At 42.9% G+C, this 26,409-nt stretch overlaps 1 protein-coding gene across 2 annotated transcripts in view; it reads left to right on the forward strand.

Moving 5' to 3' along the window:
* Positions 1–7,990: 7,990 nt before the first annotated feature.
* The window catches only part of LOC139408987 (prolyl 3-hydroxylase 2-like), a 94,456-nt gene continuing 76,037 nt past the window's right edge, over positions 7,991–26,409 (forward strand). The window contains exon 1 of one of the 2 annotated variants that reach the window (XM_071153566.1): positions 7,991–8,623. In XM_071153566.1, coding sequence (XP_071009667.1) covers positions 8,207–8,623 — 417 coding nt within the window. In that variant the 5' untranslated portion in view covers positions 7,991–8,206. The remainder of the gene's footprint in view (positions 8,624–26,409) is intronic. The other variant, XR_011634345.1, reaches the window with a different exon arrangement.

Here is a 26,409-nt window from a genome sequence, read left to right on the forward strand (position 1 = left end):
GGAAACTATGTGAAAGTGTCAAGGAGTCATCTATAGTTAATACCACACAACATGAGAAAGAGACACACCTTGAGAGCATCATGCCAAACAGGAATTGTAAAGAAGGGTCTTTCCTTGAAATACAGGGAAGGAGAGGAGGGTCTCAGCTGAGGTTCAAGCGTTCCGATATGCTCTGTCCAGTTGTCCCTCAAACAGGCCTGTAGGTGCCATCAACCGGCCTACATACCATCTGAGTGAGTGAACTGTGAGGATGGCAGAGAGAGAGAGATGAATTATCAATGTTGAGCATTCAATAAAAAAATATAGTGTAATACTGTTCCAGAGTCAGATTGTCTCAGCACGGTAGGTTACAGCAGAGTTAGAGAGATATGCAAACATACAGTCATGGGGCCAGGTGTATTGCTTCTCATTAGGGTGTTGTAGGAGGAAGTAGTGTAGGACCTTGAGAGCTTCTGGATATGTGAATGGTACTGTGAATGAGAGAGAGGGAGAGAGGGGGGTCAGTAATCAAGTAATATCAGACTTTCTCCATATCACTGATCATCAGCCCCCCCTGAAAAGGTGTTAGGTTTGCATTCAGAAAAGTAGGCCAACGGTTGTAGCAATTCAATGTAGCATCCTCACCATTGTGCTTTTTCTACATCTGCCTTTCAGTAAGCAGGGAAATAGGTTCATGAGTTACACACACAACAATCAAAAGTCAGATTGCAACTCACTGTATTGGCTGGTGTAACTAGATAAAGTTCATGGTGATCTGCACAGATGCCACACTGTGTCCTTCTCCTGCGGGAACATTCTGCACCCACCCACACACACACAATATCAGCATGGGCTATAGAAAGGAGGCCATTCTAATAATTTGGTCAGGTACTTAAAAAAAAAAAATAATAATTAACGTGCATATCACAATCTAGCATAATGGTAACCTACTTTCTGGGCTTTACATGGGAGATTTTCAAGCATTTTGAATGAACAGCTGGTTGGGAGCCAAATGATGCGGCTATTTTACGTGAACCGAGCCAAATGAGCTCCTTGAGTGACAGGGGGGCGGGACGGGTCTCCGTGGAAAGCGGCGTGTAGAGAGAGAAAGAGAGAGATACTCCTTATGGACTCAAACGGGAAATATATACAAGAAAATACACTTTTTCACAAACACACAGTGTCTAAACTCTGGTGTCCAAACACCCAGCGCGTCCTGGATCGTCTGTCGGATGGACAAGGTAGGGTCACCCAGCCACATAATAATACACACAGGCACAAACGACCTGAGAGCACAGCAGGAAAGGGTGGCCACAGCACTCAAAGGAGTGATTGAAAAAGCTTCTTCTACAAGCGGTTATCTCCACCTTGTTACCACGAAAAGACTTCCACCCGTCTACCATGCAGCGGGTAAACGCAAGTATTTCCCGTGACTGTGCCTCAAAACCAAATGTTAACCTGGCCCACCGCTCTACCCCGGACTTCAACAGCCTTTATGACCAGGTCCACCTGTACAAGGCAGCAGTGCCCAACTTCGCCCGGACCCTAAAGGTCATCGCCCTCAAAAGCAGCCCCAACAAGTCACACAGGAGCAACAGATCAATACACACCTCAACCAGACCAGCGAGACACTCTCCCAGACCTCCGGGTCACAACTCCTGCAGCTCTGTTGCACACTGGGTATGTACATAGTCAATGGTAGGCTACAAGGGGACTCCTATGGTAGGTACACCTATAGCTCATCTCTTGGCAGTAGTACTGTAGACTACTTTGTCACTAACCTCAACCCAGAGTCTCTCAGAGCGTTCACAGTCAGCCCAGTGACACCCCTATCAGATCACAGCAAAATCACAGTGTACCTGAACAGAGCAATACTCAATCATGAGGCATCAAAGCCAAAAGAATTGAAAAATATTAAGAAATGCTATAGAAGGAAGGAATGCAGTGTGGAAACATACCAAAAAACAATTAGGCAACAACAAATTCAATCCCTTTTAGACAACTTCCTGGACAAAACGTTCCACCGTAATAGTGAAGGTGTAAACTTGGCAGTAGAAAACCTAAACAGTATATTTGACCTCTCAGCCTCCCTATCTTATCTGAAAAGGTCAAACAGAAAACCTAAGAAAATTAACAACACTGACAAATGGTTTGATGAATTTGAGAAACATATCCAACCTAAAACATAGTGACCCAGAAAACCTGAGTCCATGCCTTCACTATGGTGAATCACTAAAATAATACAGAAATACACTACGGAAAAAGAAGGAACAGCACATCTGAAATCAGCTCAGTGTAATTGAAGAATCCATAGACTCTAACCACTTCTGGGAAAATTGGAAAACACTAAACAAACAACAACACGAAGAGTTATCTATCCAAAATGGAGATGTATGGGTAAACCACTTCTCCAATCTTTTTGGCCCTGCAACAAAGAACAAACAGCAAACACATATACATGATCAAACACAAATTTTAGAATCAACTATTAAAGACTAGCAGAACCCACTGGATTCTCCAATTACATTGAATGAACTACAGGACAAAATACAAACCCTCCAACCCAAAAAGGCCTGTGGTGTTGATGGTATCCTCAATGAAATAATAAAATATACAGACAACAAATTCCAATTGGCTATACTTAAGCGCTTTAACATCATCCCTAGCTCTGGCATCTTCCCCAATATTTGGATCCAAGGCCTGATCACCCCAATCCACAAAAGTGGAGACAAATGTGACCCCAATAACTACAGTGGGATATGCGTCAACAGCAACCTTGGGAAAATCCTCTGCATTATCACTAACAGCAGACTTGTACATTTCCTCAGTGGAAACAATGTACTGAGCAAATGTAAAATTGGCTTTTTACCAAATTACCATATGACAGATCACATGTTCACCCTGCACACCCTAATTGACAAACAAACAAACCAAAACAAAGGCAAAGTGTTCTCATGCTTTGTTGATTTCAAAAAAGCCTTTGACTCAATTTGGCATGAGGGTCTGCTATACATATTGATGGTGGGGGAAAAACATACGACATTATAAAATCCATGTACACAAACAGCAAGTGTGCGGTTAAAATTGGCAAAAAACACACACATTTCTTTCCACAGGGTCGTGGGGTGAGACAGGGAAGCAGCTTAAGCCCCACCCTCTTCAACATATATATCAACGAATTGGCGAGGGCACTTGAACAGTCTGCAGCACCCAGCCTCACCCTATTAGAATCTGAAATCAAATGTCTTCTGTTTGCTGATGATCTGGTGCTTCTGTCACCAACCAAGGAGGGCCTACAGCAGCACCTAGATCTTCTGCACAGATTCTGTCAGACCTGGGCCCTGACAGGAAATCTCAGTAAGACAAAAAATAATGGTGTTCCAAAAAAGGTACAGTTGCCAGGACCACAAATAAAATTCCATGTAGGCACCATTGCCATAGAGCACACAAAAAACTATACATACCTTGGCCTAAACATTAGCGCCACAGGTAACTTCCACAAAGCTGTGAATGATCTGAGAGACTATGCAAGAAGGGCATTCTATGTCATCAAAAGGAACATAAAATTTGACATACCAATTAGGATCTGGCTAAAACTACTTGAATCGGTTATGGAACCCAATGCCCTTTATGGTTGTGAGGTCTGAGATCAGCTCACCAACCAAGAATTCACAAAATGGGACAAACACCAAATTGAGACTCTGCATGCAGAATTGTGCAAAAATATCCTCTGTGTACAATGTAGAACACCAAATAATGCATGCAGAGCAGAATTAGGCCGACACCCGCTAATTATCAAAATTCAGAAAGAGACATTCAATTCTACAACTACCTAAAAGGAAGCGATTCCCAAACCTTCCATAACAAAGCCATTACAGAGAGATGAACCTGGAGAATAGTCCCCTAAGCAAGCTGGTCCTGGGGCTCTGTTTACAAACAGACCCCACAGAGCCCCAGGACAGCAACACAATGAGACCCAACATAATCATGCGAAAACAAAAAGATAATTACTTGACACATTGGAAAGAATTAACAAAAAAACTGAGCAAACTATAAGGCTATTTGGCCCTAAAAAGAGAATACACTATGGCAGAATACCTAACCATTGTGAATGACCCAAACTTAAGGAACGCTTTGACTATGTACATACTCAGTGAGCATAGCCTTGCTATTGAGAAAGGCCGCCGTAGGCAGAACTAGCTCTCAAGAGAAGACAGGCTATGTGCACACTGCCCACAAAATGAGGTGGAAACTGAGCTGCACTTTAAAATCTCCTGCCAAATGTATGACCATATCAGAGAAACATATTTCCATCAGATTACACAGATCCACAAAGAATTCGAAAACAAACCCAATTTTGATAAACTCCCATATCTACTGGGTGAAATACCACAGTGTGCCATCACAGCAGCAAGTTTTGTGACCTGTTGCCACAAGAGAAGGGCAACCAGTGAAGAACAAACCCCATATTTATGTTTATTCATTTTCCTTTTTGTACTAAAACTATTTGCACATCCTTACAACACTGTATATAGACATACTATGACATTTGAAATGTCTTTATTCTTTTGGAACTTCTGTGAGTGTAATGTTTACTGTAAATGTTTATTATTTATTTTACTTTTGTTTATTATCTATTTCACTTGCTTTGGAAATGTAAACATATCCCATGCCAATAAAGCCCCTTAAATTGAAATTAAATTGAAATTGAAATGAGAGAGGGACGAATCTTTCTCCCTCTCAGTGGCGATTTTATCATGTAATCTTGGTAGGGTGCAACTTTGGTTTTAGAAGTGGGGGGGACATAATTATTATATATATTTATTTTTATCCAGTCAGATAAACACTCCAAACAGCCTACTCGACCGCTCTGAGGCATCCGCATGGTCCTAAAGCACACCATTTCCTCGGTTTGTATCACATTCCAATGCTAAACTGGGGGGGACAAAAATGCAATTTAAGATTGTGGGGGGACATGTCCCAGGACTGAAGTGGCACCTTCGCACACATTGCTGAATTTGAGATTTTCAACTTGTGTAATGTTTATCTCCAATGGCCGATGAGCACCGATACGTTTTATCTATAATTTATCTTCATATGAAAAATATTGAAAAGGATTTGCCAGTAGATTGCCGACCTGATGCATGATGATGACTGCTTGTCTACCTTGCTAGCTAAGATTTTGAAAGTATGGTGTTGACATGATTCGTCCAATCAAAGCCACGGTAGATATAATGTGATTTGACGTTGTTTTATCTGTGGCCAATGACCTTGAGCCTTCTTGGATGGCAACTTCTGATGTAAGTCAATGGCAGCACCCAAGGGGGTTGAATTTTCGAGCTCTCCCTTAGATTTTTCAGTGATGTCGTGTCCCCACGAGTGACAGAACACTGAGCCAATCACAGCGCAACTAGAGAACATTACCAACCCCTGTGCTCCATATTTTCTGCTGGCTGCCCCACCACAACAGGAAGTACTGAGCTAGGCTGAAACACCTGCATTTTGAAGCTGCCTTACTTAAGAAAACAAAAAAGAGACCTTGTTGGTATGCGGCTTTATTAACTTTTTACATTGTTTGCAAACTGATATGTGACACATATTAATTCCAAAAAAACATGCAAAATATCGCGTCGCCACTGCTTCCTCTCTACCGCACCTGCTGTCTCGACCTCAGAATGCTCGGCTATGAAAAGCCAACTGACATTTACTCCTGAGGTGCTGACATGTTGCACCCTCTACAAGTACTGTGATTATTCTTTGACCCTGCTGGTCATCTATGAACATTTGAACATCTTAAAGAACATTCTGGCCTTAATGACCATGTACTCTTATAATCTCCACCTGGCACAGTCAGAAGAGGACTGGCCACGCCTCAGAACCTGGTTCCTCTCTAGGTTTCTTCCTAGGTTCTTTCCTTTCTAGGGAGTGTTTCCTAGCCACTGTGCTTCTACAGCTGCATTGCTTGCTCTTTGGAGGTTTTGGGCTGGGTTTCTGTATAAGCACTGTGTGACATCTGCTGATGAAAAAAGGGATTTATAGTCAAATATGGTATATCGCCTAGCCCAAGGGACAGTTCATACACTATATATACAAAAGTATGTGGACACCCCTTCAAATTATTGGATTCTGCTATTTCAGCCACACCTGTTGCTGACATGTGTATAAAATCGAGCACATAGCCATGCAATCTCCATAGACAAACAGCAGTAGAATGGTCTTACTGAATAGCACAGTGACTTTCAACATGGCACCGTCATAGGATGCCACCTTTCCAACAAGCCAGTTCATCACATTTCTTCCCTGCAAGAGCTGCCACGGTCAACTGCAAGTGCTGTAATTGTGAAGTGAAAACGTCTAGGTGCAACAACGGCTCAGCCACAAAGTGGTAGTCCACACAAGCTCACAGAACGGGACCCATTGCGAGTAAAAATCGCCTGTCCTCGGTTGCAACACTCACTACCGAGTTCCAAACTGCCTCTGGAAGTAACGTCAGCACAAGAACTGTTCATCGGGAGCTTCATGAAATAGGTTTCCATGGCTGAGCAGCCGCACACAAGCCTAAGATCACCATGCACATGCAAGAGTTGGCTGAAGCGGTGTAAAGCTTGCAACCATTGGAGCAGTGGAGACGCGTTTGCTGGAGTGATGAATCACGCTTCACCATCTGGCAGTCCAACAGCCAAATCTGGGTTTGGCGGATGCCAGAAGAACGCTACCTGCCCCAATGCATAGTGCCAACTGGAAAGTTTGGTGGAGGAGGAATAATGGTCTGTGGATGTTTTTCATGGTTCGGGCTAGTTCCAGTGAAGGGAAATCTTAACACTACAGCATACAAATACATTCCAGACTATTCTATGCATCCACCTTTGTGGCAACAGTTTGCGGAAGGCTCTTTCCTGTTTCAGCATGACAATGCCCCACTGTACAAAGTGAGGTTCATACAGAAATGGTTTGTTGAGATCAGTGTGGAAGAACTTGACTGGCCTGCACAGAGCCCTGACTATACACCCATCGAACACCTTTGAGATGAGTTGGAACGTCGACTGCGAACCAGGCCTAATCGCCCAACATCAGTGCCCGACTTCACTAACGCTCTTGTGGCTGAATGGAAGCAAGTCCCAGCAGCAATGTTCCATGTGGAAATCCTTCCCAGAAGAGTGGAGGCTGTTATCACAGCAAAGGGGGGACCAACTCCATATTAATGCCCATGATTTTGGAATGAAATGTTCGACAAGCAGGTGTCCACATACTTTTGTAGTGTATCACAATGGCTCATGTTGTGGTATGAAAAGTTATTATTTCCCTTACCACACATGTTTGATTTGATTCGAATAATATGCTGTCTGGTAAGAAAGTGTTGAAAGGGGAAAATTATATAATTTAAGTATTTCTCATAAGAGCAAGTAATGACAAGTACCAGAAAGTACTAGAATGACTACATGTGGCCTGCAGGGGGAGACTATATCCAGTGATTGGACATTTTGAGAGAGTTACGAAAGGTGATATGAGGTACTCCAGGTATCCTTCGATCTCTCAAAGAAAATGGTTTATGTTTTTTTTTTAAATAATGTTTTAAAAATGTGAGTCCCATTTAACATTTCCAAAATTGTGTATGGTAATATCTAGAGGGTAGGCTTGCAGTGTAGCCTAATAAGCTAACAGTTACAACAGTACTCTAACACCTCTACAACTGAACAGTAGTTAGTTACACTCTACCCTGTGTGTTTACTAGTATAGACTACACTTCAAACAGTTCATCCAGATTGGATTTATACTTTTTCTTGTGAAGTAGCCTAGCCTATAGATTTAGGCTGATTGTTGCTATGATACAACTGTTATTCGTGCAGTACCATAGCGCAATTCATAAACGTAGTAACTAATTGTGTCTCAACAACACGGCAAAAATCACAAGAACTCAGTGAGATGTCATGACCATTAATTTCATAGCAGAGGGGGAGGAGTTAGTGTGTGTGAGGGGGGTCATTACAACAAATGTGTCCCTGACTGAAGTAGTCCAATTTCCGCCCCACAGCCGTCCGCAACATCTACCAAAGGACGCATTTAATGGGACTCGAATCTTCATTTTCAACTCTTACGTGACTGTCACGTTCCAGCTGGACTCCGCAAGCCGCCCATGGTAATTGTATTACATGACTGAGGATTTTGTACAAACTGCAAGCTAGTGCGCTTGAGTAGTGTCCCACCAAAGATAACTAACGACAGAAAGATGGATGTGCACTTTCCCACTAGTAGTATCTTGTCCATTGTCCTTCAAGCGCTCTTGTTGTCGTCTTCATATGGTTCGCTGGAGCCCTACGACCTTTTATACAATAATGCCGTCGACGCCTTTTACAGAAGTGACTATAAAGATGTAGTGCGATACATGGAGGGAGCGCTCAGCAGCTACGCAGAGGTCCGCCAGACTAAAGTCCGATGTCGACTGAGGTGCCAGGACCAGCACCCGTTTGACTCTGTTTCCATGGACCTGCAGTTCTTTGACGTGGTTCTCCGAAGATCAAATTGTCAAAACGAGTGCATCGAAGAGAAGGTTGGAACGCAGTCCATGCACAAAGTCAGCGAGGATGTCAACCAGGATTTCCAGAGACGAATCCCGTACAACTATCTTCAGTTGGCGTATCAGAAGGTAAGGTGTTTTTTTTGTATATCTGACAATCAGCGTTTGATAGGAAAGTTCTGGATATTAGTCACCCACCTTTATTCGGCTTACAGCGTATCATTCGGTGACCTACATACAAAGGCTACTGCGATAAACTCGTGCGCAGCTGGATCTTCACCGCTGTTGCTGCTGCTGAGCAACGTGAAGCCGTCGGTGTTGCAGTTTCTGGGGCGACGCAAGAAGATATACAATGTTTACATAAGTCTCTGATAGAGCCTACCTACTGTATCAGTTTTTGTTGCAAATCATTTTTGGGACTTTGAGTGGAACTTTGTTTCCGTTTCAGGCGTGTTCTCCTTCCCAGCTCTGTTATTAGCCTATGTATAGCCCTAACACAAAGGGCTATTGTAGCCAATGATAAGCAGCTTTGTGCTTCAATTTCTGTGCGTTTTAGTTCTGCGATATGTTGTGTGTCTATTGCAATATAGACCTGCGGGGAAATGAAGCAAACTGTGTGCGCAGGTTCGAGGCTGAGGGAGGGAGAAATTTCCATCACTCACATGAAGTGTGATCACAAAACTTGCTATCTTTATAATTTAACGTAAACACGACGTGCTCACACACGCACATATCCATCAATACCAGTGACATGCGGCGAGGTCTGATACCGCGTTCAAAACAACTGGGAACTCGGAAATCTCTGACTTCAGTGCGTTCAAGACAACTGGTAACGCAAAAAAAAAAACGAGCTTTGACTGGGAAAATTCGTTTTGAAAGGTCATCTAACCCGGAATTGCAAATCGGAAACTCTGGCTTCTTTCTAGAACTCCGACTTTCTGACTTGAAGATCACTGACATCATGTTTGACCTCGTCATTTTCCAAATGTCTTGAAGCCAACCATGAGGTCAGTCTTTCCGACCACTGAGATTGAAATTATTATATTATTTATTTTCTGGCCCTTCCTTTGAAATGGGTCCTTAAACTCAGGTCTTGGTCTTTCATCCCTTATCACCCCGTTACGCTAGAAAGTCACACGTTTAAAACGGTTTCAGAGGCAATATGCTAGCCACCCTGATCAGTTTACTTTTAGTTAGCGGTAAAACGGATGTAACAGCCAAAAGGCCGATTACGTGTGACGTCCGTTGGTAGGTGAGAACACAGCCTTTCCCATAACTTTTTTTCACTCCAATACCCATGCGCATTTATTATTGGAGCGCAATGAAAATGGATGGGACATATTGGGCGTTTTAGTGGATCACTTTGTCAAAATGAGTTGTGGATCACGCCTTTCAAAATGAGTTGCATTATAGGGATACAAATGTTCGACAAGGGCCTACATGTCACGTGAACTTTACCACAACCTTGTGATCAAAGGTCACGAAGTTTAAACTGCAGTCGACTGCTCCTCACCAGCTGCAACTTGTTGCCACCACCTGCATTGTCAACCAATCATTAGTGTTTTTGTTTGACCCACTTGAACGGGACAACTTTGCCTCGATGCTATGTATACAGTGTACAATAGTATTATTGACTAAAACAAATGTATTGATGTATTTTTCATTTGTTATTTTTTCAATAATTATCACAGGGTAGGTAAGCCGCATGTCACTGAACACTACACACATTAGCCCCTCTCCCAGTCTCTCCCCGCACTCATTCATAAAGTTTTCCAGACATGCCTCTGCCATTGAAGGGAAACAGGTACACACATCTGTTCACTTGTTTTCAATTTTAGAGAATTCTATGCGTTTTTACAGCCTGGTGGTTTGCTGTGCCATGCCAACTGCTGGCCGCAACTGCTGAAGTGTGTGTTTTTGCTTTGGCTGCCAGTTACTCCTTGATTTCCGTCCCATCTCACAGAAACTAATGGTATCAGATTGCAGGGTGCTTCTCAAACCCAGATCTGCAGCACTTTGTATGACATTGGACTGTCTGAAAACATATGCATACGCCTAACAACATCACAGAGCTGGTGAATGATTGTGATCTCCCCAGTAATTAAGCACCAGCAACATCGAATACTGCATCTTGTGGTCAGTTGATTGTGAAATAATGCAGAAATACCCACAAGTAGACAGAATCATCATCACTGTCCCAAATTGTCTCGGATAAGTTAGGCCCTATAGCCGACATTGACGCTGAGATCAACCCTTTCCTCAGAGCTCTTAGATTTTACTGTGCTGCTGGCAGATGGGTGTGGGAACAATGAGAATATCTATTTGAATTGTAGAAGAAATATCATTCCCTTTTTTTATAGACTCAAGTGCCCAGTTAATCATTCACATACCCTAATGGCAGTAATCGGGGCGACCCGACCAAATTAACATAGAATTGTGAGTTATAGATCTATCATTCCCGTTGAAAGCAAGTCTAAGAAGCGGTGTATCTTTTCTATATGCTCTGTTTCTATGTTTCCCATTATTTATTTTCATTTTTGCATATTTTACCCCAGCTTAAAACAGCTGGAAATATATTTCACGGCCTCCCTAGTGGTGCAGCTGTCTACTGCACTGCATCGCAGTGCTTGAGGTGTCAGTGCATACCCAGGTTCGATCCCAGGCTGTATCCTGACCTGGAGTCCCACAGGGCGGTGCACAATTGGCCCAGGGTCGTCTGGGTTAGGGGAGGGTTTGGCCCAGGGGGCTTTACTTGGCTCTAGTGACTCCTTGTGGCGGGCAGGTTGACCTCAGTTGTCAGTTGAATGGCATTTCCACCGACACATTGGTGCAGCTGGCTTCTGGGTTAAGCAGGCGGATGTTAAGAAGCGTGGTTAGATGGGTCAGGTTTCGGAGGACGCATGACTCAACCTTCGCCGAGCCCGTTGGGGAGTTGCAGCGATGAGATCGCAATTGGATATCACGAAATTGTGGAGAAAAAGGGGAGGTAAAAAATAATACATTTATATATTTCACAGCGGTTTAGATGGCATAATGATTCTCTACAGGATGTATTGCTTGTTTTGTCACATAAACTGAAATTAGGCAAAATATTAGAATTTTTGCAACCAGCTAATGGCAAAGTGATTTCTGCATATTGAAACTTTAAGGTCTATAATAATAGGGGTTAATTTAGGGCATGTAATTCACAATTGCATGAGTTTGGCTTTAGAAGGACAATTCTTTAGTTTGTTCCTAATTAATGTACGCATTGAGACATCTATGTCTCATTCATCCTTTACATGAACTAAGTGTGTAATTGAGATGCTATCAGAAGCCCCTGGATTTCCCTGAACTTTGAACTCAGGATGGGCATTGCGGCTCATCAAAGAGCCTAGTGGACACCCGGCTACACTTCCCCGGCTGCCTACAGACGTATTCGTCTGCCGCCTGTGTGAGTCATGGGGGATCCAATGCCAACTCGCTGACACAGGTCCCCCACCTTAGAAGTGGTGGGGAAGTCACTGTCTGCAGGCAAAGATGGTTCTGCTTCCCTCTATCTGGATTGGCCCAATGCTTTATAGACTGGGGGTGCTGCGGCCCATAAAATAACAATGTACAAGTCTAGACATTTGGGACAGACATCCTCTTAGGCAAGACCTTGGCCCAGCCCTGTAAATATTACTCATCTGTGCTGCAAAGGGGAAATTATTTTACCACCATCTGCACAACAGAGTTTGGTGGCATTATATTATGATATTTTCAAACAGAATAATAAGCACACAAAAAAAAGGCAGTAACTAATACCACCATGGCTGTTTAATAGATTTACTCCTCTGCGTCCCTGCATGTCTCCCAGCATGTTGATGTCTTTCTGAACTAACATGGCAGCGCATCAAGGCCTAGGGGTCCTGTGTTGACCTCACAACAGGTCGAGGGGGCGATCTGAGGCATTCCTATTGGTTGGCTTAATACGACAATGTTAGTAAGAGCAGGCTCTGTGAATGTGTGTCGGTGTGCATCGAGGTGGGGGCGCGTACTGGTGATTGTGAAAATAAACAACATTCCTCCACTATTTAACATTCCACCTCTGGACCCAGCCTCTGGCATAATGACCCCTTTCGGCCTGGCAGAGGGGCCCATAGACACCAACACAGACACCAACTGTTCTGCCCTATTAAGGCTGGTACATGTGTCCCCAATTCGCTCGTCATTTAGCTGGGCAAATATTTGTTTTCTCCCTTTTGTGGCCTGTTTGCTTTGCTAAAAGGAGAGACACGCTACGCTTGTGCATGAGGTAAAGGGAGACACTTGTACGGGCCGTGGGGCCTGACCCAGGTAGACAGCAGTAGTACCTGGTGGTTGGCCAGAGCTGGCTCCACAGCTTAAAGCCACAGCAGGATCAAAGGCCCTCAGCAGCCCCTGGACTCCCAGGACCTGGTCCCCCTGGCCCCAGGGCTCGATGCTAATCCAGTTTTTTTTTATCTGGATCAAAAAGGGTCTTAGGTGGTGGGCACGGCAATGGGTCGGGCACGGCTGAATTTAAGAGAACATTTTGGAGGTCCTGCCACACCAAATAGTGTCCCCCTCTACATCACCATGGGATTCGGTAAACTATTAGCGTCCGTTGCTATGTCAACAGTGTAATGACCTAATGATTTGAATTTTTGGAGATTGTTACAGCCTAAATGGCGTTCTTTTCATCCTCGCTATGCAAACAAGGCTGGTTTCCAGGGCAGTTTCGCTGTTTAAACAAGTTTTGTTGAGCTAATAAAATGAAAACATTCATTTGAACTACTTTTGGGTACCTTGTTAACATTACAACATGAAATCCATGTCTTAAACGTTGCTACGTTTCGGAAATGGCAAAGAAAACGTGTAATCTGCTTTACACATTAGAGTTACTTACCTTACAGATCAGGAAGACATGCTAATTCCCACTCCATTCATATGCAAATCCATTTGATTCATACACTGGCTTGTCTGGCTGCCATGTTTTTAATTTAACCTGCCCTTCCCTTATCTATACTGACATAATATCATTTCAGTAGTCCTGTTACGATAAAAAAAAAATCTGTCTCGCATAGCTCATTAGTACACCCTGGTGGTTGAATATATATCTATCTATTGTAGGTCCTAGGATACAACAATGAATAGTGTGGAGCCTAATAGATACAAACAAAGGATAACGAACAATAATGAACACCTTGTGAAACAGCTGTGAAAACCAACCTGGCAATATTTAAGATTTGAATACATTAACTTTGATTGTTTTTGGTACAATTGTGTCGTTCATTTCATTTATTTTTTGGGGGGAGGGGCTCACTCACATGGCAATCATAGACTAAAATACTGAATTCTGGTGTGTGGAATATGGAGGAGGTGGTTACTGTGTGGGTGGAAGGTTCTGCCTGTCACTTGTTTTCAACAGGCAGCCAGTCTCGGAAGGGGGACGTGAAGAGGGAGACTGCAAAGTCCAGGCACTGCTGCTCTCTTTGTTCTGAGCGTTTGCAGTGCTAGTGTTTTTAATTCATCTGTGTATCTCACATATTATGAGCCCGGTATGATGGAGCAAGAAAACATTCATAGCAGATAATGACAACATGACAATAACAGTAGATGATGTAGATGATCATATAGACAATAACAGGAGATGACTAACTCTGCTCCTGGAGAACAGGAGCAGAGTTAGTGGTTTAAGTTTACAAAGAAAGCGTTTCAATCCCGAATATTTGACTGTTACACTGTTTGAAAAAATGCTTAGGCAGCCCGTCCAAGGATTTCGATGGCAGAACAATCCTTGTAATCGCCAACCCATCTGGGGGAGGGCCACTCCATTCTGAGGGGAGTTTGAACTGGTGTGAACCAGAGATCCTAACCACAGTGCAGTAAGGCCCGGTGGGTGCCGTTTGTAATGGAAGAGAAATGTAATTAAATAATAACAGGGATGCCTCTCTTTAAGTACTTATTTCCCTTGTTATGAAGTTTGTTTGTGGCTAGATTAGTTACTGTATTAAAAGTATTTGCCATGTATTGCCAATTAACTGAAACGTATTTGAAGAGACAAAGGAACAATTCAATTTGATCACTTGAATAGCTGTATTTCTTGGAGATACGACTGGGGCCAGAGGTTCTATATGGCTTTGTCTAGGGCCAGATGGCGCAACGGTTTGATTTATAATGAATTCATTTATTACTTGACATATGAGGATAATCTGCCTTCACAAATTCCGTCTGCCCACCATATGACACATTGGACTGCACGTCGCTCTTGTATCTCATTGTGGACAAACTGATTTCCCATTGTTGCTTTGTTTTGGAAACTTTCCCCACCTCTCCCAGCGTGACTTTATGAATCCTGCTGTTCTTGTTCCCTGCTCTCTCTGTCCGGAATGCCTCGCATATTACAAGTCTATCTCAAGGCTCTACATCAGCGTTTCCCTAACTCGGTCCTCTGGACCCCAAGGGGTGCACGTTTTGGTTTTTGCCCTAACACTACACAGCTGATTCAAATTATCAAAGCTTGATGATTAGTTGATTATTTGAATCAGCTGTGTAGAGCTTGGGCCAAAACCAAAACGTGCACCTCCTGGGGTCCCGAGAACTGAGTTTGGGAGACCCTGCCACATCATGAGGACTCTAGGACTTGTGTTTTCCACTGTGAATAACTTGATGATTTGATATCCACTCAGCAGGCTACTTGTTGTTGTTCAGCTCCAACTGTCTCCAGCGTAGATCTCCTCTGAGATTAGGACTTGGACGGGGCTTCTGTTTCACTCAAATCCCTGCCTTGATCAGAGTGGATGTGTGTAAGGGAGTTTCAGTACGGAGGGATAGGGGAGGCTCGTGACCCTAACCAATTACAAGGACTCCTTTTACACCACGCCACCGAAGTATTGATCATCGTCGCATCTGTCTCATTCAAAGTGCTGTCATCACGCTGATCCAGTTAGCTAACCCGCCGACAAGGGCAGGAGAAGGAGGAGGTGTCTGTTTCTAGGAATGCTGGAGTTGGAAGCTGGGTTTTTTTTCGAGTGGAAAAAAAACTCTCTCTCTCTCCACGACGTTTCTATTACCCATGATACTCCAGCACAGTATGTGTCTGGCATGGGGGGAGTAGATCCTGTTATTGTCGTCTGTTACTGATAGTGGAGGATAGAAGAGCTGAGAAGAAGGAAGGGGTCGAGGGGATGAATATTATTTACACCAAACAGAGATCCAGAGTCAGGGTGACTCCAGGACAGAGAGCAATTTGATTTTCTTCCTCTGGAACCTTTCGATAAGGGATATTCCTCACAGATGAAGGATAGGACCTAGGAAAAAGGATAGAGGCTTAGGAGAAAGACAGGGAATGCATATGGTGAGAGGCCCCCCCCCCCCCCCCCAAAAAAAAAAAAACTTCTCCACCTTCCTGTGTTTTGAGGGCCAGCTCTAGCCTACAGATTAAGGACCCGGAGAGATAGATGTCATGTGGAACGAATGTTTTAGAAAAGTGTCTCTACGTACTCTGCCGTGTTGCTTTCATGAAACCTTTCGCCGAGTCGATAAAACTCTCCTTACGGTGCACCTTCGCTTCAGCTCATGGGCCAATCCCGAATCCTCCCCTGGCTGACTCTGAAGCATGCTATAACTAACTTCCTGCACTCTGCCCACGGTGAGCGTGGCCGGGCCTAGACGGAGTGGCACTCGGCTCTGCCAAAGACCTTCTGCATGACTACCTCTGAGCGGATAACAGCACAGCAGGAATGTGGGTGAACTTTCTCCAATGGACTGTACTGTATTACTGCATCACCCTAATGCTGTCTACCTTATTAACGATCAGAAGGCTAGGGGAAAGAAGGGAGGAGAATCCTGAGAATGACTTTCTAGAAGACTGCAGTGTTTGCACGGGGAGATGAGGCTGCAGACTCTGGAGGGAGAAGAAAGAGAAAGACCTGGCCAGGAAGTGACACTGTCAAGTGTTGACACAGTGTAAAGCCGTAATCAATCGACAGAGAGAAATTGCCCGTGCTCTTGTTTCTGAATCCAGGAACAGAGAAATCAAGCGTCTGCTGCTTATTTGATATCGGTTTCAGTTCCTTGCCATAGATCACAATATCCCTTGTCATGGAAGTAAGCAGTTGGATGGCGACGCAGTATCCTGATCCAACCAGCCAGTGATCAGAGAGCATGTCTCTCTCAGTTACTCTTGTTTTAATTAAAGAGGCATTCATCAGTTTGAGCGGAGGGCTCAGGGGTTGGCATTGACTGTGTGAGTGTGGGATGTGAATTATTGTGTGGGCTGTGAGGGGATGAACCCTTGGTTGTCTCCTTGGGAAGGATCCTGCCTGTGGAAAAAGGTGGAGTGTCTTGCCAGGCCCAGAATCTGTTAGGCTTGATTAATGACTATGTGCTGCTGAAGGTTTGGATCAGCAAACTTGTGGGACCCTCCACCTTCTCAATTTTGAACGATCTGCTTTTGTCCCCTGCCAGTATAGCAGAAGGCCTGGCTCTTTTGAATGACCAGAGGAAAAACCGTGAGAGTGTGTGGTGTGCACATGCAAACACGTTGTCTACCGTTATGTTTATCTACGTGGGTCTATGTGCATGTTCACACAAAAACAGGAAAGTGAAACTTTGACAGCTTCGAGGATGAACTGCTGTCAGGTGTGCGAGGCCAGAGAGAACATCCATAGAGACTAAAGGGACATTTGTCTATGAACTGACAGTTTGCTGTAAATCCCACAGAGCTACGCTATGGGCCTAGAGGGAGATATCTGAGTTGGGATTGGGTAGGAGGGGGATGATGTTGAGGAGAAAGACAAACTGTGGTGGACTTATTCCTAGGTCTTCCGTGGTGTGACGCACCGTCCGGTCTTTCACAGTGGGGAGAAATGGGAAGGGGGTAATGTACACTAAGGGCAGGACAGAATTGGTCACCACAGGTTTTTTTTTTTTTTGACCGAGGTGATATTGTCCACAGTCAGCCACTGGCTGATGATGTGTTCTTATTTTCTTGAGTGGTTCTCTGTCTTAAGAAAGAGTCCGTTTCAGCATGGACAAAGTCCTCGTTTGAGAAGTTTCCACAGGGAAAGTGACATTTCCCTCAGGTACTTTTTCCGCCCTACACTTTGAATGTTTACACCATTGTGTTCAATAAAGACATGAAAACGTGTATATATAATTGTTTGGGCGTTATTAGTTGAAGCAGACTGTGTTTGTCTATTGTTGTGACTTAGAGGAAGATCAGGTCAAATTTGATGACCAATTTATGCAGAAATCCAGGTGATTCCAAAGGGTTCACCTACTTTTTTTTGCCACTGTAGGTCGGCCGATACCGTAACTCTTTCTGCCTGACCTTGTGCTATAAAGTCATCTCGGCTCTCGTATTCCTTCCCTGGAAGTTTCTGGAGAGCTGGGCCCTTCATTTATAACTGTTGCATAAATGTAACACTAAATATATGCGCGTGCCACTCCTGAAAAGACTGCGCACACACAAAACTATTGAGATTTCTAAACTTACCGCACGCCACACGTACGCGTGTTTCCCCATTTATATATCTGGCCTGTCCTGAAACTGTGTGCACGTGAGCAAGCATTATAACTCCACCTAAAAAACAAAAACGCCCATCATTCACCTGTATATGGTGACAATCAATGTTGACACATTTTTTTTCCGGCACTGAGCAAGTTTGTGGTCTGCTGAGCTCAAACTTGAACATTGTGAAAAAGTGAAGTGCAACTACCAGCTCACGTTTACTGTGGACACTGAGTCTATACCCGCTTTAAGTTACAGTTTTAACAGTGGCCAAGTAGGCTACTCTGGCTACTTGGTCATAATGTAGGTGTACCAGAGTGGCCTACCATCAAAAACAATGGACAAAAATGCATCCCATAACATTTTAACATGGAAATAGCTGTTCTATCATTCAGCCTACAGTAGCAGAAAATGTGTGGTGTTCAATGTAGACCTACATTCCATGAGACTTTTGGAGAAAAAAAAACATGCAGGGCTTGACATTAACCTGTTTATCCACTTGTCCTCCAGACAAGGAGGTGACTGAACATGTTTTGTTGTTTGATGCAAGAAACCACTTTACAATGTCAAATTAATTATTATTCCCATACCATTATTACAGAGAATCAGACAAATTATACTACCCTCTGCCTATTGGCTACTTAGATTATTCAAGACTGTCTCAAAATATAACACTGCCCCTTTAAGACTTAAAAAAATGCTCTTTACCTGACTCGCTTTTCAAAGATGGCTAGAAATTAGGGATGTCCCACGCCTAAAAAAAAATGTGTAGAACGAGAGTCGTCCTGTACTTTCGATCAAGCGATTGGTCGAAATGTTTAAACTTGTTTTTCCCATATATAGACAGACACCCTATGTGTTTGAAAAAACATCTACTTCATATGCACTGAGCTTGTCTGATGCTTTAAGCACACTGTTTAATTAAATAATGAAGACACACAAATCACTCAAGAAAGAGCCAAATGGTCACACTGTTTAAAAAAAACAAACAGCGAGTGCTTGTGTGACTGGCGCACGTTGTCTCATTCTCCTCCCTACTGCAGTTAAAAGGCACCACAGCACAGCAAGTGTTTATTGCGCTGTTCGTGCTGTGACATCATTTCAGCCATTTTAGTTTCTTACTAGTTTCTGACTGAAAAGTTCTATTACCGAAATCCCTTAATTGTTTAGGAGAAACATTCCCTATTCCCTCAACCCTTTCTCTCTTTATGTGAAACATGTAAGCATCGCATGCATGTGACCAATAGGCTACAGGTATAATTGATAATAACAAACTCCGAAAACAGCAAGACGTGACAGTAAAATGGATGCGGCGAACGTGAAAAAGTCACTTGAAACAGGGAAATGTTTACTGGTTGCTCAGGAGGGAAAGAGGAAGTCAGATCTGTGGAAGACATTTGACCTAGTTGTGGAAGCTTCTGGAGATGTAAAAAATTTGACCGCTTGGATCAGTGTAAGCAACACTAAATTAATAGGTGTACCAGAGAGTCTGTTCTAACAAAATAAAAAAATATATAAAGCCTTTATTACAGCAGACTAAAAACAGTGGCATGCAGTATGAAGCTCGCTCATCCATTTATATGCAGAAGATACAGTCTTATACTCAGCTGGCCCCTCCGGATTTTGTGTTAAACGCTCTACAACAAAGCTTTCTTAGTGTCCAATAAGCCTTCTCTGCCTTTAACCTTGTACTGAACAACTCCAAAACAAAGGTCATGTGGTTTGGTAAGAAGAATGCCCCTCTCCCCACCAGTGTGATTACTACCTCTGAGGGTTTAGAGTTTGAGTTAGTCACATCATACATCACATCATCATTTTGGGGCAGCAGGTAACCTAGTGGTTAGAGCATTGGGCCGGTAACCGAAAGGTTGCTGGGTTGAATCCCCAAGCTGACATTGTAAACATCTGTAGTTCTGCCCCTGAACAAGGCAGTTAACCCACTGTTCCCCGGTAGGCCGTCATTGTAAATAAGAATTTGTTCTTAACTAACTTTCCTAGTTAAATAAATGTACAATAAAAAAAAATATACAAGTACATGGGAGTATGGCTGGACGGTACACTATTCTTCTGTCAGCACATTTCAAAGCTGCAGAATGAGGTTAAATCTAGACTTGGTTTCGTAATCGCTCCTCTTTCACCCCAGCTGCCAAACTAACCCTGATTCAGATGACCATCCTACCCATGCTAGATTACAGAGACATAATTTATAGATCGGCAGGTAAGGGTGCTCTCGAGCGGCTAGATGTTCTTTACCATTCAGCCATCAGATTTGCCACCAATGCTCCTTATAGGACACATCACTGCACACTACACTCTGTGAACTGGTCATCTCTGTATACTCGTCGCAAGACCCACTGGTTGATACTTATTTATAAAACCCTCTTAGGCCTCACTCCTCCCTATCTGAGATATCTACTGCAGCTCTCATCCTCCACCAACAACACCCGTTCTGCCAGTCACATTCTGTCAAAGGTCCCCGAAGCACACACATCCCTGGCTTGCTCCTCTTGTCAGTTTGCTGCAGCTAGCGACTGGAACGAGCTGCAAAGAAACACTCAGTTGTGGCTGCCTCGCGTGATGTATTGTTGTCTCTATCTTCCTTCCCTTTGTGCTGTCTGTGACCAATAATGTTTGTACCATGTTTTGCGCCGCTACCATGTTGTGCTGCCGCCATGCTGTTTTGCTACCATGTGGTTGTCATGTTGTGTTGCTGCCATGTTATGCTGTTGTCTTAGGGCTCTCTTTATGTAGTGGTGTGGTGTTGAATAAAGGTTCAATGACAACAATAACAAACAAGTGGTGAATTGCGGTTTATTTATTGTTTAGGCTAATTATTCAAAGCTCCCTTTGTTATTTAATTTTTAACCCCAAAATACTTGATTGCGTTTCAAAGCATGAACGCCTCATATGCTGTGAGATGGCACGAATGAATGAATGATCGATTGATACAGTAGCCTGTATAGGTATTGAAACATAGGCCTCTGTAAGTTACGGTATTAAGACTGAACAGGATGCTCTCTTAGGCCTACAGCTCGATGGTGGTTATACAAGACTACTACACAAAGGCTACTAATGATAACGACATTACTTATTATTATAATAGTAATAATAACAATAAGAAGGAAATCAAGAAAAAGGAGGCTACAGGAGTGAGAGCTGCGTGCATATTATGTGTGACAAACAGGTGCTGTTAGATTACAATGTAATTTTTCTGCCTGTTTGGAGCAGTGTAAACAACACTAAATTAATTCTAAGTAATGCCAGTCTGTTCTAACGGGGGGGAAATAAAGCCTTTATTACAGCATAGCAAAGGTTCAAAACAGCCGAATCTGTGAAATTGCTTTATCCAACATTTTGCCTTTGCATGAGGCTTTGTGCTTGCGGAATCAGTAGACTGTTAAACAAACACTCAAACAGGAAACAGATGCAAGATCTACCTTATTTCTGTAGATATGTATGGATGATTTATAAAGCCAGGCACATTTAACAGTTAGGGTCTTGATTATAGACCTAATTAAGTTGGTTTCCTCTCTCCTCAATTTTCTTAGAGGCAAGGGCTGTTTCCTCATCTCTGCTGCTGCTCCCTCTGCCGCATTGTTCTCAATCCCAATATGCTGGTGTACTTTGCTATTATGCACATAGCAATTTAGGGAAAGGCGCCAATTCTACGGCGCACTGAAGATTATGTTTCAGAACCGAGGACAGCGACCGTATCCAACACGGCAGAAAGCACTTTTGTTATAAAATAATATCAGATTTATTAGTGTTGCACCATTATTTTTGCATAATATAACCATATACAATTTCAGTATCACATCTCTTACAGTACAGCACTGTGCCCTCTGCGTGGCATCCGAAATTGATAATTCCACTGAGACAGGCGCAAATCGTCCAGTCGACACACATTTTGTGCTCTTGTAGAAAGCAACCCATCTTTGACTAGAAATTAACTACCTCTGGGCTAATAACTCACTAACTAGCAAAGAATATGAACCAATGTGCACAGGTCGCTACATGTAGCTCTCGCTTTGATCTCAAACCAAGTGCATCTACTCACGACAGCTCATGCTGTAAACACAGTCCAGTTCAAAGTGAATGGCACAGATCCATATGGCAATGGCTATTTGCTTATAGGCCTACTGCAGCTCTAACCGTTTATGGCACACTGGTCTGTGTAGAGTACGGGCCTGTGTCCTGCCTGTCAATGCAACAGAATCCATCTCCAATGCGCTCTGCCTACAAGAAAATCTGACATTTGCTGTATCTGACCGTGTCTGAAAGACAAAAACAATGCAAATTGTTGTGGACCTGTCAAAAGATAGTTTGAATTCAATAATGTTTTGCATTTACTTTTTCACTAAGCAAAATATACTGCACTCCCCACTGTCTACTCTGATTTTTCTGTTTAATTAGCCTACAGTAGGCCTAGTTACAGTAGCCTACATACTTCAATGCAAAAGATCTACTGTCTGTTCACTTGGTAAATTCTACTGTATGTTATAAACCGCATTCCCTTTCGGATGCAAAAACTTTAAATTATAATATCTAATAGGCATAATTAGAGATGTGCATGGTAATTTGTTGTATGGTTACTTCGGGAATATGAACTGATCATGGCCAGAAAAGGTGAGGAATTTGTTCCGCAATGGTTAGGATGTTAAGTGTGTTTTGAAATTGAAAAATTAAATATTGTTTACTCGATAAATTTGTCATTACGGTATTGCCGATAGTCCCGCTACAGAGCAAAACTGCTGCTATGCCAGGAGCCATTCAGTGCTTCGGCCACGAGCACTGCACAATGCCAAGGAATGTCAAGCGGCGAAAAAAAATAATCAGCAGCAAGCTAGCTCATTCTCCAACAGAAAGGTGCTATATTGAGAAATAGATTTTGGTCACTGTGTCAAACTCCTGTTGTAAATATTAGTTTAGGTTTAATTCACTAGTAAAAAATACTTGTGTCGACGTGCCCGGACATGCAAGCTAGCTAGCTACCTAAGCAGATAGCTGTGTGACTTGTCAGCAAAGATTATGTATAACTAACCCTTTCATCTGTGGTTTTAGCTACCTATATTAGCTACTATGCTAGCTAGCTAGAAAAACATGATGCTAAGATAACAAATAGGAGTTATTAGCCAACGTAGCTAGCTAATGTTAGCTGGTTATCATTTTGAACATGCACCATTTTCAACAATGAGCCATCTGACTTGCGGTGTTACCACAGTGTTTCTAATCCTCTTTGGTGTAATGTCAGCTATTTACTGGTGTGCTGATCTGACCAGCCGCAATCGTATCCGTAAATTGAAAGTTCATTGTCGGATTAGATGATTTTCGTAATAGGGAAAGAAGGAAGTGTTTTAGAATACCTAAATAAAGGTTGGCAATAGGTTTAGCTACCTAAGAAAATTCCTGCATGTTTATGGCCAAGAAAGATGTTCCTGTGTTCTCACTTCTCAAACTAAGTCATTCAGTGGCAACGCCATTGAACTAGTTAACATAGTAGCAGTAAACAGCAGCCAGCAAATGATATGCGTGGTCGAGAGAGATGTGAAAGGGAGCGGAATTACAGCCTCGCTCTATCCAATCGTAGCAGTGAGATCAAATTACAACACATCCATTTCTTGAAAGATTGCTGAACTAGCCAATTTAGTTGTTTCGAATTTTATCCTTGCAGCTGAGTTTTTTAGAGATGCGTCCTGACAGCTGAAAATGTTTAAATCTACAAATAAGGACGTTACGTTGGACCATTTGCATTAAATAGATGTTGTTTTATACCGTCAAACTAACAGCAGTGCCTATATGATGTCCTTCCATACAGGTATGACATAGGGCTCACGAGTGGCGCAGCGGTCTAAGGCACTGCATCTCTGTGCAAGAGGCGTCACTACAGTCCCTGGTTCAAATCCAGGCTGTATCACATCCGGCCATGATTGGGAGTCCCATAGGGCGTTGCACAATTGGCCCAGCATTGTCTGGGTTTGGCCAGGGTAGGCCATCATTGTAAATAAGAATTTGTTCTTAACTGACATTCCAAGTTAAATAAAGATAAAGAATTGATGCTTCTATGCAAATGTTGTTGATCAGTAGGCCACATCGAAGGAAAACAGGTTATTTTTCATCTGTAGCACCATACACTGATCAGTCAAAATGAGCTCAATAACTCTATGAGTAGGCCTATGCCATCTTAACTTACCCAGTTCATCATTGGGGCCATGTCTTTGCAAATGTAAATTGTAACAGCAGCTGTTATCTCCTTTCATCTTCGTGATTCTTTGCCATATGGGGTGCCGCGGGCAAAAGCCTCTTGTAAGGGGGTTTGTTTTGAGCACACGACTGTACTTTTTGGGTTCTCATCCGTAGACTCTCTCCGTATGATTCTTGCGTAGGTGGTAAGAGGTTAGTGGTGTTTGAGCCTGTTGTTGGGTCCGGCCTGCGGCATATTTTGCAGAGGACAGTTTTCTGGTCCGTGTCAGACTTTTCATACCCAAACCATGTCCATGTGACCGTAGTAGTCCCTCTTTTAGGTAGGAGCTTCGTGTCTCCGTGCTCTGTGTCACGTTCACTCTCCTCCACGTTTGTTTGTGTTGCAAATTTCAAATGCAAAGCTTCGTCCAATTGACAAAAAATATTACGTAAATATGATTTGCGACACAACAAAATAAACGATAGAGCATAATATGAAACGATTAGACGCTTTTCTATCGTCACACGATATATATCGTCATATCGCCCAGCCCAAATTACCATTTATTATGTTATGTAGTTAGGTTGGTAAAAAACTAAGTCAATTTTATTGTTTCTGGGAAGTTTTGTCATCAACATTTTCAAATGTAATAATATTCGAATATCGGCCTAAAATATCAGCCGTGGGGCCTCCTTGACCCCCAAAAATCGGTATCGGGCCCTCAAAACAATCCGTATCAGTCATTCTCTACTACAAAAGTCAATGGAAAATATGAACTGTCTGTTTTGCAGTTAAACTGTGCTTCAGCCCAGATAAAATAGAGCAAAATACTTGAAATATCTCATCTATTCACTTCTATTTACTACAATGAAGTGGGTCCAATTAAATGAAATGGCAGCTTATCACCACATGTTTTAGGCCTATAGGCTATTTTACATCACAGTCAGAAAAGCTGAGGAATTTATTCTGCCGAGGATCATAGAAGTAAAATAAATAATAAGAAATATATGCCTTTCTGAATTTATTTTTCAATTTTCCCTCTTCTCACTAACATCAAATGATTGCATCTTGTTATTGTATTTAGCTACCTGTTTTTTTTGTTATGAATAAGAGTGTCATCATATATTCCTGCACAAGGCTACTACTAAGCTACTTTTGGCTTCTTGCAATGCTTCAGACTTCAACCACTAAAAACTGTGCGTACGCAATGGTCTAAAGTTTGCGGGAGGATAAGCACATTCTCACGTCAGGTTCAGTTTTGATCAATTCCAACTTTTGTTTGAAAACTGGCACACACATGTTTTGGGGCATATTATTGTGTGTAGGCAACGTTTATAAATGAGGCCCCTGATGTGTTTAGGGTGGAGAAACTGAGTTTGGGGTGTGGCGAAAAAGGACTTTGAAATCGTCCTCTGGTCTTTTCCTAAATAAGGACGGATTTCGTCAAACGTCTAGATGTTATCATCTTTCAGTAAAGCCTGGACCATTGCTTGATTGGCCCACCCAGTTAAGGAGATTAGTTTAGCTAGCTTGTACTGCCCAGTCATGCAATGAATTGAACTCTGTCCTAGTGAATTGAATTAAACTTGACTGAAGTCCTCTGTGGAAACAGAGAATCTGTGGGGCTTTTGGATATGCCTGCGATAATATAGCAGGCAGCGGTCTGCTCCTCAGATGTCACGGCAGATCCATACGTTTCTGATTACCCACCGCGATTCAATCAACACACTGTGGTTCAAACAACGCAGCCAGGCTGCAGGAACTGATCGGGGGCCTGTGTTGTGCAAGCCGTGTCTAATCAGACTGCGGTGCCGTAAGGCCGAACGTAAGAGTGATGACAGCGATCTACGTTGTGATGCATGACTGGGTCCAATGTAGTGGCCATGTTAGAATTGTTTGCGGCCTTTTGAGATGGTAGGCTTGTGACATGTTTACATGTCTCTTTTAATGTCTCATAATGTGCTGAATGGGGTTGGAAAAATGTTGCTAACTTCCCCAAAACCCTGTTTTTACAGAAATCCTGTTTTGGCGGATTCTGGGTATTCCTGTCGCTCTCAGCTCTCACTCTCTCACCCCGAGACTGAGGCTATTTCCTGGTGAAATGTGGACCAGGGTGGCAGTATAACAAACACACACGTGTGTGTGTGTGTGTGTGTGAATTAGAGAGACAGAGAGCGAGACACATGTTTAAGCATAAGCTAATAGCCCAAAAATGATTTATTTCTGACAAGCTGAGCT

Source organism: Oncorhynchus clarkii, chromosome 5 (genome assembly GCF_045791955.1).
Source record: "Oncorhynchus clarkii lewisi isolate Uvic-CL-2024 chromosome 5, UVic_Ocla_1.0, whole genome shotgun sequence".
In the NCBI taxonomy this organism is placed as follows: Eukaryota; Metazoa; Chordata; class Actinopteri; order Salmoniformes; family Salmonidae; genus Oncorhynchus; species Oncorhynchus clarkii.